This window comes from Electrophorus electricus, chromosome 11 (assembly GCF_013358815.1).
Source record: "Electrophorus electricus isolate fEleEle1 chromosome 11, fEleEle1.pri, whole genome shotgun sequence".
NCBI classification, from domain to species: Eukaryota; Metazoa; Chordata; class Actinopteri; order Gymnotiformes; family Gymnotidae; genus Electrophorus; species Electrophorus electricus.
In genome coordinates this window covers 23381435-23398550 of record NC_049545.1, presented here as the reverse complement: position 1 = coordinate 23398550, position 17116 = coordinate 23381435, and the positions used below count along the sequence as shown (strand labels likewise).

The following is a 17116-nucleotide window of genomic DNA, read 5'->3' as shown; positions in this document are numbered from 1 at the left end:
TGTGAACTCGGGGTATATACTCAGGGTGTACACTCGGGGTGTGTCCGGACAAAGCCAGCAGACATTCTGACCCCGATTAAGACACAGCGAATAACGTGTCATCACATCCCAATCAATGGAGAGGAAGAGGGGGTTTAGATTACTCCCCCATAATCATCCCCGTCCCCTCCCACTGTCTACCTCCCATCGTCATGGTGACCGTATTTTCCTGTGTTTGGTTCTTTTAATGTTCAAGTCTCTTAAAGCCTGACACAGTATTGTAAAGGACGCAAAAAGAAACCAGAATTTGTGATTTCACATTAATTTACCTTTTTTGGTGATAAATAAATATGCATGAGCTGGTTAAAGGGATTAGAAGTTGTCATTTGTTCTTTTTTGCTCTCTCTCCTTCTCTCTCTCTCTCTCTCTCTCTCTCTCTCTCTCTAAATGGCCATCAACTGTAAAGCTTCAAAAATGCTTTTTTCCATTTCTGCTCTTCTCTCCAGTCAGAGTGAAATAACCCTTCCATTCCAGCTCTAAACCCCAAACTGTCTGCTAATGGCCAGCAGATGACCACACGCTACTAAGTTTTTAGAAGAGCCACTGACTTTTTCACTATAATTTGAGATTATTGGAGTGCCTTTTTTCCCCGTGTGGTTAAACTGGAGCAGCCATTAGGCAGACTGATGTCTTCTCGTCCAGCTGTAATGAGCGCAGAATGAGTCTTTGTCTCCTCCTTTATCAGGGAGACGGAGGTGAGTGCACATGGCTAGGCGCTGAGCGGGTCTGGGTATGCCACACCGGGAGATGAAAAGAACCATGATTCAGCTCCACTCTGGGTTACTGCTGACGTCAAAGACGAGAGTACACACCGCGCGCGCGCGCGCGTGTGTGTGTGTGTGTGTGTGTGTGTAAAAACCATGTCTGAATAGTGTTGAAGGTGACTATAGTCAGTAAATTATCTATTCATACAAAATCTTAAATCCACTGTGAGATTGAGGGGTGTGCATGTGTATGTGTCTTTACATGAGTGTGTGTGTGTGTATGCATATGTGCATGTGTGTGTGTTTATTCTCTGTTCGGGAGCCTGCTGTGTGCATCTTCACTAGTGTTTATGCGCTGATTGGTGGGTTTGACCCAGTTTCCTGGTTCTGTCTGGTTCTGTAGATGGAGCCACAGCCAATAACCAGAGTGCTTCAGCCTTCACATTCACTCACACCGGCTGACACAGTTTATAAAATGTTGAAAGAACTTGATAAAAATGTGTAAGGAATCTAGGTTCATTTTGTCATATTATTTTCCTACAAAATGTATTTGATTCATTTTGTTATTACTTTTGTAATTAGAGTTAATATTAAAAAATATCTGAAATGATGCATAAGAAGCATGTATGAAAATGTTGGTTTGGTTACTTTTTTGGGGTTCATTTAAACAGAATTTCTTTATGTTGTTTTCATAAAAAACAGGAAAAAGATGTAAACTAAAGTGCGGTAAACACCCTCACTGTGACACAGTAGCCTATCTGACACTCACGGGAGATGTGGAAAGAGATCCTTTAAGTACAAACAGAAATATTATACACATACTAAAAAACTAAAAAATACTGAAATACTAAAAAATGGTGAACCCTGTCCAGTGTGTTTTAAGGCCCTGGGACGCAAAGTTCTACTATTAAACTGCTGGGATTGATGTTGTTGTGACACTTATATATGACTCAGGGGCTTCATATACATGTATTAGATAAATTAAAAAGAAAAAAAATCACTACTCTGTACAAAACATTTCACTCTTAAATGACAAAAAAGCAAACCTCAAAAGTGATGTTTCATTTAAAATACGGCATATTTCACTGCTGTGACGCATAGTTCTTCAAGGACAGTAAAACCTAAAAGATACATAAATACATTTCAAAATGAAAAATGATCTCTGTTGTGTTTTAGTTACTTTAGGCAAAGAAAACATGCATCAAGCTGTTACCATGTGCTCTTATTTCACACTGTTTTCCATCATAGTAAAGCGGACATGACAGCGGCGGCTGAGTGAGTTTTCAGAAAGGAGCAACAGAAGGACGACGACCGTAAAGTGTGTGTGCACGACTGTATGTTTTCACAAATGTCTGTGCATCTGCATGCAAGCTTGTATGTGTGTGTGTGTGTGTGTGAGAGACAGTGTGGAAAGTCTGTGTGTGTTTGTGTGCGTGCACGCGCATGTATTACAGTGTGCAGTGTGTGCTCGTTTGTGTGTGAAAGTGTTTGTGTGAGAGTGTGGAGTGTGTGTGCGCATGTTTGTGTGTCACAGTGAGGAGTGTGTGTGACATTGTGGAGTGTGTGTGAGTGTGCAGTGTGTGTGAGAGTGTGTGTGAGTGTGGAGTGTGTGAGAGAGTGTGGAGTGTGTGTGAGAGTGAATTTAATCTCCTCCTCTCCCCCACCCCTTCTCTCCACCAGGGTGAGGTCATTACCCACAAGGCCATGGGGAGACGTCTCCCTCACACAGGGGCTTCACCGCGCTGGTGTGGACTGAATATCAATATAGAGGCTCCAGCCCTCACGCTTCTGTCTCAGCGTCTGTGCCCCGCCCACAGGTGGTGCCCCTACCCCAGCATCTGCCTGACTCTCCACAGCCAAGCAATCATCCCAGCCTCCCCCGACGTGCCTCGCACACACGCCTCTCCTGACGTGCCCGGTGAACCAGAGAGGTCAACTGAGGTTGAGCAGACTGAATGTTCAAGGGAGTAGCTCAAAAAAAAAAAAAAAAAAAAAAGTCAAAAGTGCAATCAAGGCTGTTTCCTTAGCCACAGTGCCTTAGTCTTGCTCAGACTCGACTAATCAAACCCCGCAAAAATCAGCACGCCAAGCAAGACGGCGAACGTTAGTTTGGACGAGGTTGCCAAGGCGACTGGCCACAAGCCTGTGCGCGGTTACCGTGGCAACCCCCTGCTAAAATAAGACGTGTTACATGAGATGCAAAACCGAGACATGAAGTCAAGGGGAGACGTGCCCTCATCTCAGAGGAGTTGGACGGGAGCTATTACAAACCAACTGCTGCTCTGACTGTTTTACTGGCTTGGACAGTGTGTTTCTGTGCGTGCGTGTGTGTGTGTGTGTGTCTGTGTTTGTTTAGAGTAGTCTGTTGTGGTCTGTGTGTTTGTATGTGTGAGTAGTGCAGTGTAGCATGCTGTGTGTGTGTCTGTGTGTGTTTAAAGAAGTGCAGTGTAGTGTAGTCTGTGTGTGTATGTAGAGTAGTATAGTGTGTTGTGTGTATGTGTGTCTGCATGTGTTTGTGTATATAGAGTAGTGCGTTCTAGTGTGGTGTGTTGTGTAGTGTATGTACTGTAGTGTAGTGTTCTTTGTGTGTCTGTGTATGTAGTGTAGTGTGTTGTGTCTGTGTGTGTATGTAGTGTAGTGTGTTGTGTGTGTCTCTGTGTGTGTGTGTGTGTAGCGTAATTTAGCATCACGCCCCACTGCTGTGTTGAGAGGGTAGTGATAATGAACCACAGCACAGACCAACTTATTGTTGTCTGTTATAGAGCTTATATGTGTTTTACACTTCTAGCCATCAGCATTGATCCCTGTATTTCTACAGTATTCTAGTCTTTTGTAGTATGTTGGACTCTAACCTACTGTACTGCACTAGGATGTATTCTATGAGTACACGACAAAGCACTTTTGTAAGTCGCTCTGGATAAGAGCATCTGTTAAATGCCGTAAATGTAAATGATACTACATACAACCTCCATACTACACGCAGCCTCCGTACTACATACAACCATCATACTACATACAGCCTTCATACTACATACAACCTTCACACTACATACAACCATCATATTACATACTACCGTCATACTACATACATTCTTAATACTAACCAACTGTGTTCCTCAACAAGGCCACACTCGACGGCTCCAACATAACCAATTACAGACCAGAATCACTTCTCTCTTTCCTCTCAAAAGCAATTGAACGAGCAGTTTACAATCAATTATCTCTTTTCCTCACCCAGAACCAGCTACATGATCCCAATCAGTCTGGCTATAAACTGGCAGATTTTACAGAAACAGCCCTCAATAACTGTAATGGAGAAACTTCATGCTGTTAAAGCTGCCAAACTGTCTTCGGTCTTGATTCTTCTGAACCTTTCGGCAGCCTTTGACACAGTGAACCACAATATTCTTCTCTCTGTTCTCTCCAGGCTTGGTGTGACTGGTTCTGCTTGGAGATGGTTTCAGTCCTATCTGGATGGACGGTCCTATCAGGTGACATGGCGAGGATCCACATCCAAACTGTGTAGACTCTCCACTGATGTTCCACAAGGCTCAGTATTGGGCCCCCTTCTCTTCTCTTTGTATACTTGTTCTCTTGGTGATGTAATATCTTCTCATGGCTTCTCGTAACACTGCTATGCCGATCACATCCAATTAATTCTTTCTTTTCCACCCACTGACACGCAGGTCTCCACACACGTATCTCAGCATGCTTGACCGACATCGCGTCATGGTTGACAGCCCACCACTTGAAGCTCAACCCCAGTAAAACTGAGCTTCTGTTCATCCCAGGTACTCCCAACCCTTACCATGACCTCACTGTTTCCTTTGGGAACTCCCTGGTATCACCATCCGAAGCTGCCTGTAGCCTGGGCGTAACTTTGGACAGCCAGCTGTCGTTCTCATGTTCTAATCTAACCCGGTCTTGCAGATTTCGCCTTTGTAACATATGAAGGATTCGGCCCTTTCTCTCGCAGGAAGCTACCCAGGTCCTTGTGTAGTCTCTTGTGATCTCAAAGCTAGACTACTGCTGGTCTTCCTCTAAGAGCCATCAAACTCTACAACTTGTCCAGATGCAGCAGCACGACTGGTCTTCAATCTTCAAGTTCACACGTTACTCCACTGCTGCGCTCCCTTCATTGGCTTCCAATAGCTGCCTGCATCAGATTTAAAACCTTGATGCTCCCCTACAAAGCCAAAAATGGACCAGCGTCTTCATACATGAGGTCAATGGTCAAAGCCCGATCCGCATAAGGGGGGTCCTTCGAACCTCAAGTACGGCTCGGCTTGAAAACCCCATGCTTCAAGTCTCATGGAAGACAAGCATGGAAACTATTCTCTGTCCCGGCTCCTACATGATGGAACGAGCTTTGTCTTGCTGTCCAGACAGCAGAGTCCCTTGCTATCTTCAAACACAGACTGAAGACCCATCTATGTGTGGAATATTTAAATGACCACTGACCGTGCTCCTAGTACTTATTGTAGGGTATTGTTTATTGCCCTGATGTTGACTGCTCCTGTGTTGACTAACTCTGGTATTTATTGTTTATTAAACTTATTGTTGTCTGTTATAGAGCTTATGTATTTTGCACTTCTAGTCATCAGCAGTGATCCCTGTATTCTACAGTATTCTAGTTCATTGGTATGTTGGACTCTAACCTACTGTACTGCACTAGGATGTATTCCATGAGTACAGGACAAAGCGCTTTTGTAAGTTGCTCTGGATAAGAGCGTCTGCTAAATGCCATAAATGTAAATGATACTACATACAACCTTCATAGTACACGCAGCCTCCATACTACACACAAGCTTCATAGTACACACACCCTCCATACTACACACACCCTCCATACTACACACACCCTTCATACTACACACACCCTTCATACTACACACACCCTTCATACTACACACACCCTCCATACTACATACCTTGATGGACCTTGCACCTAGAGAACAGGAAGTACTAAAGGTTTTGCAGGGCAGAGCTGAGATGCTGTGCAGTAAGCCGGAGGTCAGAGGTCAGAGCAGGTGTTTGTTCTGCAGTACGTTTTAGGACGGTCATGAGTGTGGCTCAGTGAAGCGGCAGGTGTGGCTGAGCGTAAGTTTGGGTATGACTGTGTTGGGTGGGTAACCCTAACTTACCAACGCAGTAGCTGAGGATGATTGCGAGGAGGACAGACACGGCCACAGCGCTCAGGGCGGTGCACCTCCACGAGCAGTACCTGGACGACTTCTTAAACTTAAACGCACTGCGGGAGAGGGTGTTACGAGGGAGGGGGCGCGTGGGCGGGGAATACACTGCACCCGTCGCCATGGTGTAGCCCGGAGTCGCCGTGCTGAACAGAGGAGTCGTCCCTGTGCCTGTCTTAAAGAGGAAGTGCCTGAGAGAGAGAGAGAGAGGGGGGGGGGAGAGAAGGAGGGAGAGAGGGGGAGAGGAGGAGGGAGGAGAGGAACAGAGAACAGAAAGAGAAGAGTGAAGAGAGTGAAAAAAATAGGAAAAAAGGAAAGAAAAGCAAATGAAAGAAAGTAGGGATGAAAATATAGAGAAGAGACACAGAGGGAGGAGAATTAGATGCCATGAACTGTGTCCCAAATAGAGATTTAAAAGCATCAACTACAAAACACAAATATATCACTCTGTAATATCATCCAGTCCAATTAAAGTGGCTTCATTTACATGCACATAAATTCCTGCCTCTGATTATAATTCTGTGCAGAACGCTCTGCAAGCCCACATTACAGCGTGAACAGAGTCGAGCTAAGATCTCATCAACCGGACCCGCCCGGGCCGAGGTGACGGACGGGTTCCACCAATCACGTTAGCACAGCTAACGACCAACGCTGCTCGACGTGCGCCGATTAGCATAATTGCAATTGCATAACACTATTTGGTGGCTGTTTACTTTCAATTATCGTTAGGAGTGCATTTTTGCCTTGTACATTTTCGGTCTGGTCATTCAGCAGTTGAATATGTAAAATGAATACACGCAAACCCATATTTTACAGTGAACAGGGCAGTGAACACAACAGTCCTGAGTGAGGCATATCCCAGCATGCCCTGCTCTGCTCTGTGGGTACGTATGCCTGACTAACTGAAGGTCTTGCACAGGAGACTTAACCAGGCAGGAACTGTATCACGTTCACATCCCTGGATGACGCAGCCAGACCCGGTTAGACACAGTGACCTCTCCAGCTACACCCTAAACGGCACACGGCTGACGTGCTTTCACGGAAACTTCCAGAACATCAGCTGTGAGAGTGTGGGGCACTGCGGAGAGGATGCTAGGAAACAAAATGCTTTTATTACGCAAAGCTTAATCTTAAGAAACTCTTAAAAAAACAAAACAAACAAAAACAAAACCTTTGTTATAAAGTTACTCCTGGCCTTCTCTGGTCAGGTATATATGGGTAACAAAAGAACAGACAGTTCATTTTGTTGTGGACAAATGGACAATATTATGCAATATACACAATGCTTAAATAATTCAAAACTGTTTTATAATATGGTGCATAACAAACTGAATCTCAAATCACCAACACAGTCTTGTGAGTTTGTGAGTTATGAAGAGAATAGTTAAATATCCATTCTAACTGTAAGTTATATTACATATTAATATGGTGAATACTACAAATTAATGTGGTAATAAAACCCGCCTTGCTAGTCGCAGTGGGCTTGTTTTATTGGCTGTGCGTGATGGTTTTAACGTCTGTGTTAATAATCGGCGTTGTGAGGTAAAGGTGGCACCCCAGGCTTCCTCCCTGCTGCTTCACCAACCACCAGCTAAAGTTTGCAGCCAGCACCCTCAAACCCAGAACCTGCTCACTGTTACCGACCAAGCCGTGCGGTTCTGTAAAGGCCATCTCGTGACCGAGGGCCCGCTCTCTGTGGTGGTGCAAAGATGGACGCATGCACTGCTACAGTCTGGGAACATGTGACTTGGTCAGTTCATTCCACACCCAGCACATGATCTAGACCAGTATATAATCTACACCAGCACATAATCCACACCCAGCACATGATCTAGACCAGTATATAATCTACACCAGCACATAATCCACACCCAGCACATGATCTAGACCAGTATATAATCTACACCAGCACATAATCCACACCCAGCACATGATCTAGACCAGTATATAATCTACACCAGCACATAATCCACACCCAGCACATGATCTAGACCAGTATATAATCTACACCAGCACATAATCCACACCCAGCACATGATCTAGACCGGTATATAATCTACACCAGCACATAATCCACACCCAGCACATGATCTAGGACCGGTATATAATTCTACACCAGTACATACTCCACACCTAGCACATGATCTAGACCGGTATATAATCTACACCAGCACATAATCCACACCCAGCACATGATCTAGACCAGTATATAATCTACACCAGTACATAATCCACACCCAGCACATGATCTATACCGGTATATAATCTACACCAGTACATAATCCACACCTAGCACATGATCTAGACCGGTATATAATCTACACCAGCACATAATCCACACCCAGCACATGATCTAGACCAGTATATAATCTACACCAGTACATAATCCACACCCAGCACATGATCTAGACCAGTATATAATCTACACCAGCACATAATCCACACCCAGCACATGATCTAGACCAGTATATAATCTACACCAGCACATAATCCACACCCAGCACATGATCTAGACCAGTATATAATCTACACCAGTACATAATCCACACCCAGCACATGATCTATACCGGTATATAATCTACACCAGTACATAATCCACACCTAGCACATGATCTAGACCAGTATATAATCTACACCAGTACATAATCCACATCCAGCACAAAATATACACCCAGCGACACATGATCTACATCCAGCAACACATAATCTATACCGTCATATAATCTAGGCTATGGCAATTTACACATAATCTACATGCAGGAACACAACCTACACTGAGCACATAATCTACATGCAACAACACAATCTACACCAGCACATAATCTAAACTTGACATATATTCTAAACCCATCCTATAATATAAGACCATCACGTCGTCCAAGACTATCATATCTCAGCCCAGCACATCCATCCCAGCCCACCTGCCTGGTCATTAAAACGCCCGCAGACACTGGGCCGAACTCACAGGAGGCCCTGCAACAATGTTCTGCATGACCACCTTCACTGTACTGAATGTCGGCAGAAGGACACAATCGCATAATAAACAGCTGAACAACTTAATTACGTCTAACAGACACACGCGCTGATTCATAAACAGCTCCACCAGCTGATTTGTGCACAGTGACGGACGAGTAAGAGTCGAGCTTATATATATATATATATATATATATATATATATGACCTTTTGGCCGCATCATGTAGCCGTACATGCACGCTGCTCGTACAGATATGGAGCGACATGTGCGTGTAGCTCTCCTCTTAATGGTGGCAAAGAGAACCATGAAGTCACGCAAACAAAAGACGACAGAGACAGAATTTAAACTGAAATATCAACTAACACTGAGCATCAAATCCAATTAGTGAGGCCCCCATTCCACAGGCTTCCAGCACTGGAATAAACAGAGTGAAAAAGAGGAAGAGAGGGAGAGAGAGAGAGAGAGGCAGGGAGAGAGAGAGGGAGGGAGGGAGGAAGAGAGAGAGAGAAGGAGGGAGAGAAGGAGAGAGAGAGGGAGGGAGGAAGAGAGAGAGAGAGAGAGAGAGAGAGAAGGAGAGAGAGAGAGGGAGGGAGAGAAGGAGAGAGGGGGAGGGAGAGAGAGAGAGAAGGAGAGAGAGAGGGAGTGAGAGAGAGGGAGGGAGAGAAGGAGTGAGAGAGGGAGGGAGGGAGAGAGAGAGAGAGGGAAAAACAGACAACAAGGGAGGGTAGAAGGGAGGGAACGAGAGGGCGAGAGAAAGAAAAGATGAGAAAAAGAGAGAGAGAAGGGAGGGAGGGAGAGAGAGAGAGAGAGAGAGAGAGAGAGAGAGAGAGAGAGCTGTGCTCTGTATGTAGACAATGGTTGTTGCCGTCTCTGTACAGCATGAAAATGATCAATCTAGCCAATCAAATCAATGGAGCTGTGTCTGGGTTTTTCTCCCTCCCTGCCTGAGTTATACGGCCGTCTGAAAATGGAATCCAGCAATGCTGGAATATCCATTAAAATGTGTGTCAAATTAAAGAATTAAAGACTCTTTAATGTCGCCCAAATTGATTCATGGAGACAGAGGATCAATCTGTGGATGGGTGGAAATTCCCCAACACCTGTAATAATTCATACACGTATCTCACCTCTGGCCAGGCTCGTCAATCAAGCTTCTCACGCCACAGTTTAAATTCATCAGCCAAGCTCGTAGCAGGTGAGGTGGTGTGTGTGTGTGTGTGTGTGTGTGTGTGTGTGGGAGGGTGTGTTGATCAGGCCAGCGATTAAGAATCCGAGGTGAGGGTGGACAGGTGTGGGGTGTTGGCCAGGCCTCCGTCAGGCAGAACCGGGCGGCGTTTTGCTCCAGTATTGGGGGGATACTCAGGAGAACGTACATGTCTCCACAGCTGCCCTCTGGAGGAAAGGCATCCATCTCTATTAGGCTGTCAGGCCCGTTTTGGAGAGCTGCTTGCTTGGTTAATTTTCTACATGAGGGAGATGGAAGATACGAGAGACAAACAATTAACAGAAGGAGCAGGAGGTCGTGTGAGCTCGCGTTAGATGAGATAGTCACGCTACTTCTAATTATGACTCTGGTAGAGGGACTCGGGAATAACAGAGACCAGATATCAGTCCTTCATGGAAGACTGGGCACACACTCAAAGAGAAATGTACACGTGCATAATATGAGACCATACACACACACACACACACACACACACACTTTGAATTTCTGTGTTTAAGAGACTGCATACTGAGAGGCAGAGGTATATTTCACAAATTAAATCAGCCAGCTAGTGCATATTTACCTTTGCACAGGGGATGTGTGCGTGTGCGCGTGCGTGCGCACGTACGTGTGTGTTTGTGTGTGCGCGCGTGCGTGCAGGTGCGCTTGTAAACATGGTTTTAATTATAGTGTGTAACCTCAGAGGAGAGCCTCCAGAGAGTCTCACACAGCCTCAGTGAGGTGGTGATGTGGTGCTCCGCTCTTCCTCTCTCTCAAGTTTTCCTGGATCCAGCCATTCTGAGCCTTCACCTGACTTTCTGACCTCAGCAACACTATGACCTCAGCTCTGACTAACACACCTCAGACCTGAATTCAGATGGAGAGATTTCAGCCCTTCTTCCGCACTATAGCTTTTCCCTCCACCTTAGCAGACGGATGGAGCACTTTTACTCACATTGTGCATTAGCATTCAGATTTATGCTAATATTCTGATTTACGTTAGCATTCAGATTTACATTAGCATTCAGATTTACATTAGTATTCAGATTTACATTAGTATTCAGATTTGTATCTGAAGTCTGATGAAGTACTAAAAGTCATACTGTAATTGATTGTTTGATAATTGCATAGCGCTTTTAAGAGCCATTTTACGCACCTAATCGAAATGACAATGATTAATGCTAATTAAATTTCAGTCTCTCTCTCTGATACATTTAATGGAGTTTCCCTACCTTCACAGTTCAAATGGGTTGTTCCTCCCCTCCAACGATTAGCTTTTATCACAGATTTTAATAACAGAGCATATGGAAATGTATTTAGCACTGGAAAATAGTTTGAACCATTAATTAAATGCTGTCATTAAACTTCTAAAGAAAGACAACTGGCACAAACTTGTTTAATATCTCAGTGGTTCCACACCTCAGTAAACTTAAACGAGCCAGCTGCGGGAGAGAACAGTGATAAAATCCGCAGGCATGGTGGTATGTGTGTGTGTGTGTGTGTGTGTGTGTGCGTGTGCGCGTGCGACGAATGAGGTGCATAACATCCCTTTGACACAGAACAGACTTTGAGGTGTGTGTTGAAGGACATATGCAGGATATCTATTGTGAACTGAGTAGAGGAGGCGTGGCTATCTCTGCGTGTCCTGTCACAAGGTCAGTCACCTGGCGGGACGCGGAACAGGGGAGACACTGGGACAGCAGTCCTGCACCAGTGCCTTCATAACTGATCAGAGTCGCAAGGGTGTCAGAGAACAAATACCAACAACATCTGCTGGAGATAAAACTCGCCGTTGTGTGGGACACGTTCCGAGCCACGGGGATCAGGAGCTGCTGACAGACGGCGTGAGCGGGGGTTTATCGCCCCCAACATGGCAACCCCCACCACACTCGCCGGTCCAGTTTTCTCGGATCGTTTCCTTTCACAGATCGAATGAAGCCCCACGCTGTACCCGCCTTAAAGCTGGGATGAATATGGAGCTAAGACGTGAAGGCTTCCGAGAGAGATAAAAGTGTCAGTATGAAGAAATCTTCATGTGCAGACCTCATGATCCGTTCCTGAGCTCTAAACAACATCTCTAAGAAAAATCAAGATTCATCTCGCAACTCGCCAGCGGACTGCAGGAAGAACCATGCAGATAGGAACACAGTAAAAGAACGAGGGAGGGATAGAGAGAGATAGAAAGCGAGAGAGAAGGACTCAGAAGCACAGCCGCGCCGAGTATGAAGAGGTCACGGTCAGAGCAGGCGCACGCAAACAGGAAGTGTTGGTGTTCTCAGGGCACGAGACAAAGGCCCTGCCCTGAGCCTCTCTGATGTTCAGAGAACATGTCTGCTGAGAGACTTAACCTCACGGCGTGGCCCCCACAGTACCAGCCACTAGCTCACACTCACAGCTGACCCTGAAACATACGATACACTCCGCCCAAACCAATCCCAACGGGACACGCGTCCGTCGGCCCACACGCTCAAAGCCTCCGAGGGCGCGGAAGCTTTGCTTTGACTGCGTGTCACCACATGTTTAATGTCCCTCGTCTCAAAGTCCCCACTGAAATGGAACCGCGAGGACAAGAGTTTATTAGCAACGGTTTAAGACATCAGTGAGTTCCTATAATTCTTTTTAATAATTCTGTGTAATACGGTCCGGTATGATTGGCTTTGTGGAAGACGAACCCACTGTGATAACATCAGCAGTCTTCTGCTTCTGTCTGTCAGCCTCTGTGGTGCTCAACGTTGCACACGTGATTCATACGACAGTGGTTTTAATTACATTCTCATCTGATAATTTGCTCATATCTAAATGGGCTTTTCATAATCTAAAGCGATCAACACCACTCCCTCCCTTTTTCCTGAAGGAGAAAGACTACGTTTTTTTTAGCCTTGTACTTCTGAGGAGTGCCTCAGGGTTAACCTCGAAGTCCCGAGCACACAGTGGCTCTCCGTAGCAGAGCATGTAGTGGTCTCGTCCCACCGAATAGCAGGTAGATTTAAAAAAAAAAGAAAAAAAAGAAAGAGAGAGAGAGACACGCTCTTCACCTCCTGGAAGACGGAGTGCTCTCTCACAACCTCTTCATCTTCTTCCTCCATTACGATGAAGGATAATAAAGGCTAATAAAGCGGCCTCGTCACTGCAAACATTCGACGGTGTATTCTTGGGAATGAGAAGCGTGCTGGAGTGCCGCTCGCGCTCCGTAGTCCGGGCTCATGACGAGCGGGCAGGTGTCTCAAGCGTACTTGGGGCTTTTTCCTTTGGTTTTCTTTCCATTATCACTTTAGCAGTGCTAAGACTGAAGTAATCAAACACAGAACCAAAGCCAAGCACACCGGGATGCTAACGGAGCTGACGAAAGCTGGAAGTAGAGGTAGAGGAACTGTCTGCAGACGTCAAAAGAACGAAACCGGTGCGGACGACACCGGAGTGGTGTGGGGGTTTCTGAACGGCGTTTTCCACCACACCGTGCCAGAGGAACGCGTTACAGCCCAGTGATGCCCACGTCTAAGCAGAAGCAAGCTCACACCCACACCCACCAAACATCTGAAGGGCTCGGCCAGGAGGAACAGGCTTATGGTTTGAGTTTGACGTCGTTTCCGTAGGCTGATTCTCCGTAATGAAATGTTTTCTTTGCTCCCTTGGCTGCTGTCCCTGCGTGCTCTCTGTTTCCAATAAATCTGCGAGCTCGATCAGCGTCACGGGCGGTGCAGTGCCCGATCGCCTTTCCAAACGCCGCCGGCGAGTCCGCGGCCCGTTCCTCAGAGCTGGGTTTTTTGTGCGTTTTTCCTTTAACTTTGATGCAGAGGCTGCCAAAGATGGTTTGTTGATTTTTGGTGCACAGCAAACAGGCACCGTGTACAAAGATTTCAACTTAACCAAAAGATCACAGATATCACCAGCAACTTTTTAAGCCGTTTCTACATGAAGGCTGCATAGCCCTGTGTGTGTGTGTGTGTGTGTGTGTGTGTGTGTGTGTGTCCAAGGATAGGCTGGGGTTTAAGCACAGGGAATGTAGCCTCTTCATTAATAATAGATGTCTACATATTGTTTTGTCAATATAAACTTAAAAGAGCCAAGGTCAACTAGAGGAAATAATATTACCAGAGAGACAAAGTCAGAGAGAGTAAGAGAGCAAGAAAGAGGGAGAGAATGAAAGAGAGAGCAAAAAGGATAGAAAGAGACAGAAGAGAGACAGGGAGAGAGCTTTAAAAAGTGATGGAGAGAAAGAGAAAGATAAAAAGGAGAGGACAGGAAAAGGTGAAGAGAAGAGCTAACAAACGGTCTGAGCTAACGAACGGACCAACAGCTCTCTCACTCTCTCTCTACACTCACTCTCTCTCTCTCCACTCACTCCCTCTACACTCACTCTCTCTCTCTCCACTCACTCTTTCTCTCCACTCACTCTCTCTCTCTCCACTCACTCTCTCTCTACACTCACTCCCTCTCTCTACACTCACTCCCTCTACACTCACTCTCTCTCTACACTCACTCTCTCTCTACACTCACTCCCTCTACACTCACTCTCTCTCTACACTCACTCTCTCTCTCTCTCCACTCACTCCCTCTACACTCACTCTCTCTCTCTCTCCACTCACTCCCTCTACACTCACTCACTCTCTACACTTTCTCTCTCTCTACACTCTCTCGCTTTCTCTCTCTCTATATATATATATACTCACTCTCTACACTCCCTCTCTCTCTACACACTCTCTCTCTCTCTATATATATATACTCACTCTCTACACTCCCTCTCTCTACACACTCTCTCTCTACACACTCACTCTCTCTCTACACACTCTCTCTCTCTACACTCGCTGTCTCTCTCTCTACTCTCTCTACACACTCACTCTCTCTCTACACTCACGCTCTCTCTCCACTCACTCCCTCTACACTCACTCTCTCTCTACACTTTCTCTCTCTCTCTCCACTCACTCCCTCTACACTCACTCTCTCTCTACACTTTCTCTCTCTCTCTCTCTCTACACTCTCGCTTTCTCTCTCACTATATATATACTCACTCTCTACACTCCCTCTCTCTACACACTCTCTCTCTCCACACTCACTCTCTCTCTATACTCGCTCTCTCTCTCTCTCTCTCTCTACACACTCACTCTCTCTCTACACACTCACTCTCTCTCTACAGTCTCTCTCGCTACACACTCACTCTCTCTCTCTACACACTCACTCTCTCTCTCTCTACACACTCACTCTCTCTCTCTCTACACACTCACTCTCTCTCTATACTCGCTCTCTCTCTCTCTCTCTCTACACTCACTCTCTCTCTCTACTCACTCCCTCTACACTCACTCTCTCTCTCTCCACTCACTCTCTCTCTCTCCACTCACTCTCTCTCTCTACACTCACTCCCTCTCTCTACACTCACTCTCTCTCTACACTCACTCTCTCTCTACACTCACTCCCTCTACACTCACTCTCTCTCTCTCCACTCACTCCCTCTACACTCACTCTCTCTCTCTCTACACACTCACTCTCTCTCTATACTCGCTCTCTCTCTCTCTCTCTCTACACTCACTCTCTCTCTCTACTCACTCCCTCTACACTCACTCTCTCTCTCTCCACTCACTCTCTCTCTCCACTCACTCTCTCTCTCTACACTCACTCCCTCTCTCTACACTCACTCTCTCTCTACACTCACTCTCCCTCTACACTCACTCCCTCTACACTCACTCTCTCTCTACACTCACTCTCTCTCTCTCTCCACTCACTCCCTCTACACTCACTCTCTCTCTCTCTCCACTCACTCCCTCTACACTCACTCACTCTCTACACTTTCTCTCTCTCTACACTCTCTCGCTTTCTCTCTCTCTATATATATATACTCACTCTCTACACTCCCTCTCTCTCTACACACTCTCTCTCTCTATATATATATATACTCACTCTCTACACTCCCTCTCTCTACACACTCTCTCTCTCTACACACTCACTCTCTCTCTACACACTCTCTCTCTCTACACTCGCTGTCTCTCTCTCTACTCTCTCTCTACACACTCACTCTCTCTCTACACTCACGCTCTCTCTCCACTCACTCCCTCTACACTCACTCTCTCTCTACACTTTCTCTCTCTCTCTCCACTCACTCCCTCTACACTCACTCTCTCTCTACACTTTCTCTCTCTCTCTCTCTCTACACTCTCGCTTTCTCTCTCACTATATATATACTCACTCTCTACACTCCCTCTCTCTACACACTCTCTCTCTCCACACTCACTCTCTCTCTATACTCGCTCTCTCTCTCTCTCTCTACACACTCACTCTCTCTCTACAGTCTCTCTCTTTCTCTATACACTCACTGTCTCTCTCTCTCTCTACACACTCTCTCTCTCTACAGTCTCTCTCTCTCTCTCTATATATACACTCACTGTCTCTCTCTCTCTACACACTCTCTCTCTCTCTCTATACTCGCTCTCTCTCTCTCTATACTCGCTCTCTCTCTCTCTATACTCTCTCTCTCTCTCTCTCTCTACACACACTCACTCTCTCTCTACAGTCTCTCTCTTTCTCTATACACTCACTGTCTCTCTCTCTCTCTCTACAGTCTCTCTCTCTCTCTATATATATACACTCACTGTCTCTCTCTCTCTCTCTCTCTCTCTCTCTCTACAGTCTCTCTCTTTCTCTATACACTCACTGTCTCTCTCTCTCTCTCTACAGTCTCTCTCTCTCTCTATATATATACACTCACTGTCTCTCTCTCTCTCCATCCTGTCCTGTTTACATAACTCACATCTGCCCAGGTTGCTCCATTCATCTGTCTTACTTTTCCCCCTTTTCTGTCTCTCACAGATGGGTGTGGGGATTCAGGGTTTCTGCACACACCCTTACACCTGTCCATCCTCACCTAGAGAACATGGTCAGGTGACCTACGGCGAGTGAAATCTGAACCACAAACTGAGAACACAAACGTTGTTAAAGGGCTGTTTACATGTAGCTGTGAAGACCCTGTTCAGAGATTCACGTCTAGCCTGACAGTGTTTGAGACGCAGTCTG

At 45.9% G+C, this 17116-nt stretch overlaps 1 protein-coding gene across 6 annotated transcripts in view; it reads right to left on the bottom strand.

Moving 5' to 3' along the window:
• The window catches only part of tenm3 (teneurin transmembrane protein 3), a 263354-nt gene that overhangs the window by 89562 nt on the left and 156676 nt on the right, over positions 1-17116 (bottom strand). For all 6 annotated transcript variants that reach the window (XM_035531325.1, XM_035531327.1, XM_035531326.1 and 3 more), the window contains one exon: positions 5888-6126. In XM_035531325.1, coding sequence (XP_035387218.1) covers positions 5888-6126 — 239 coding nt within the window. The remainder of the gene's footprint in view (positions 1-5887; positions 6127-17116) is intronic.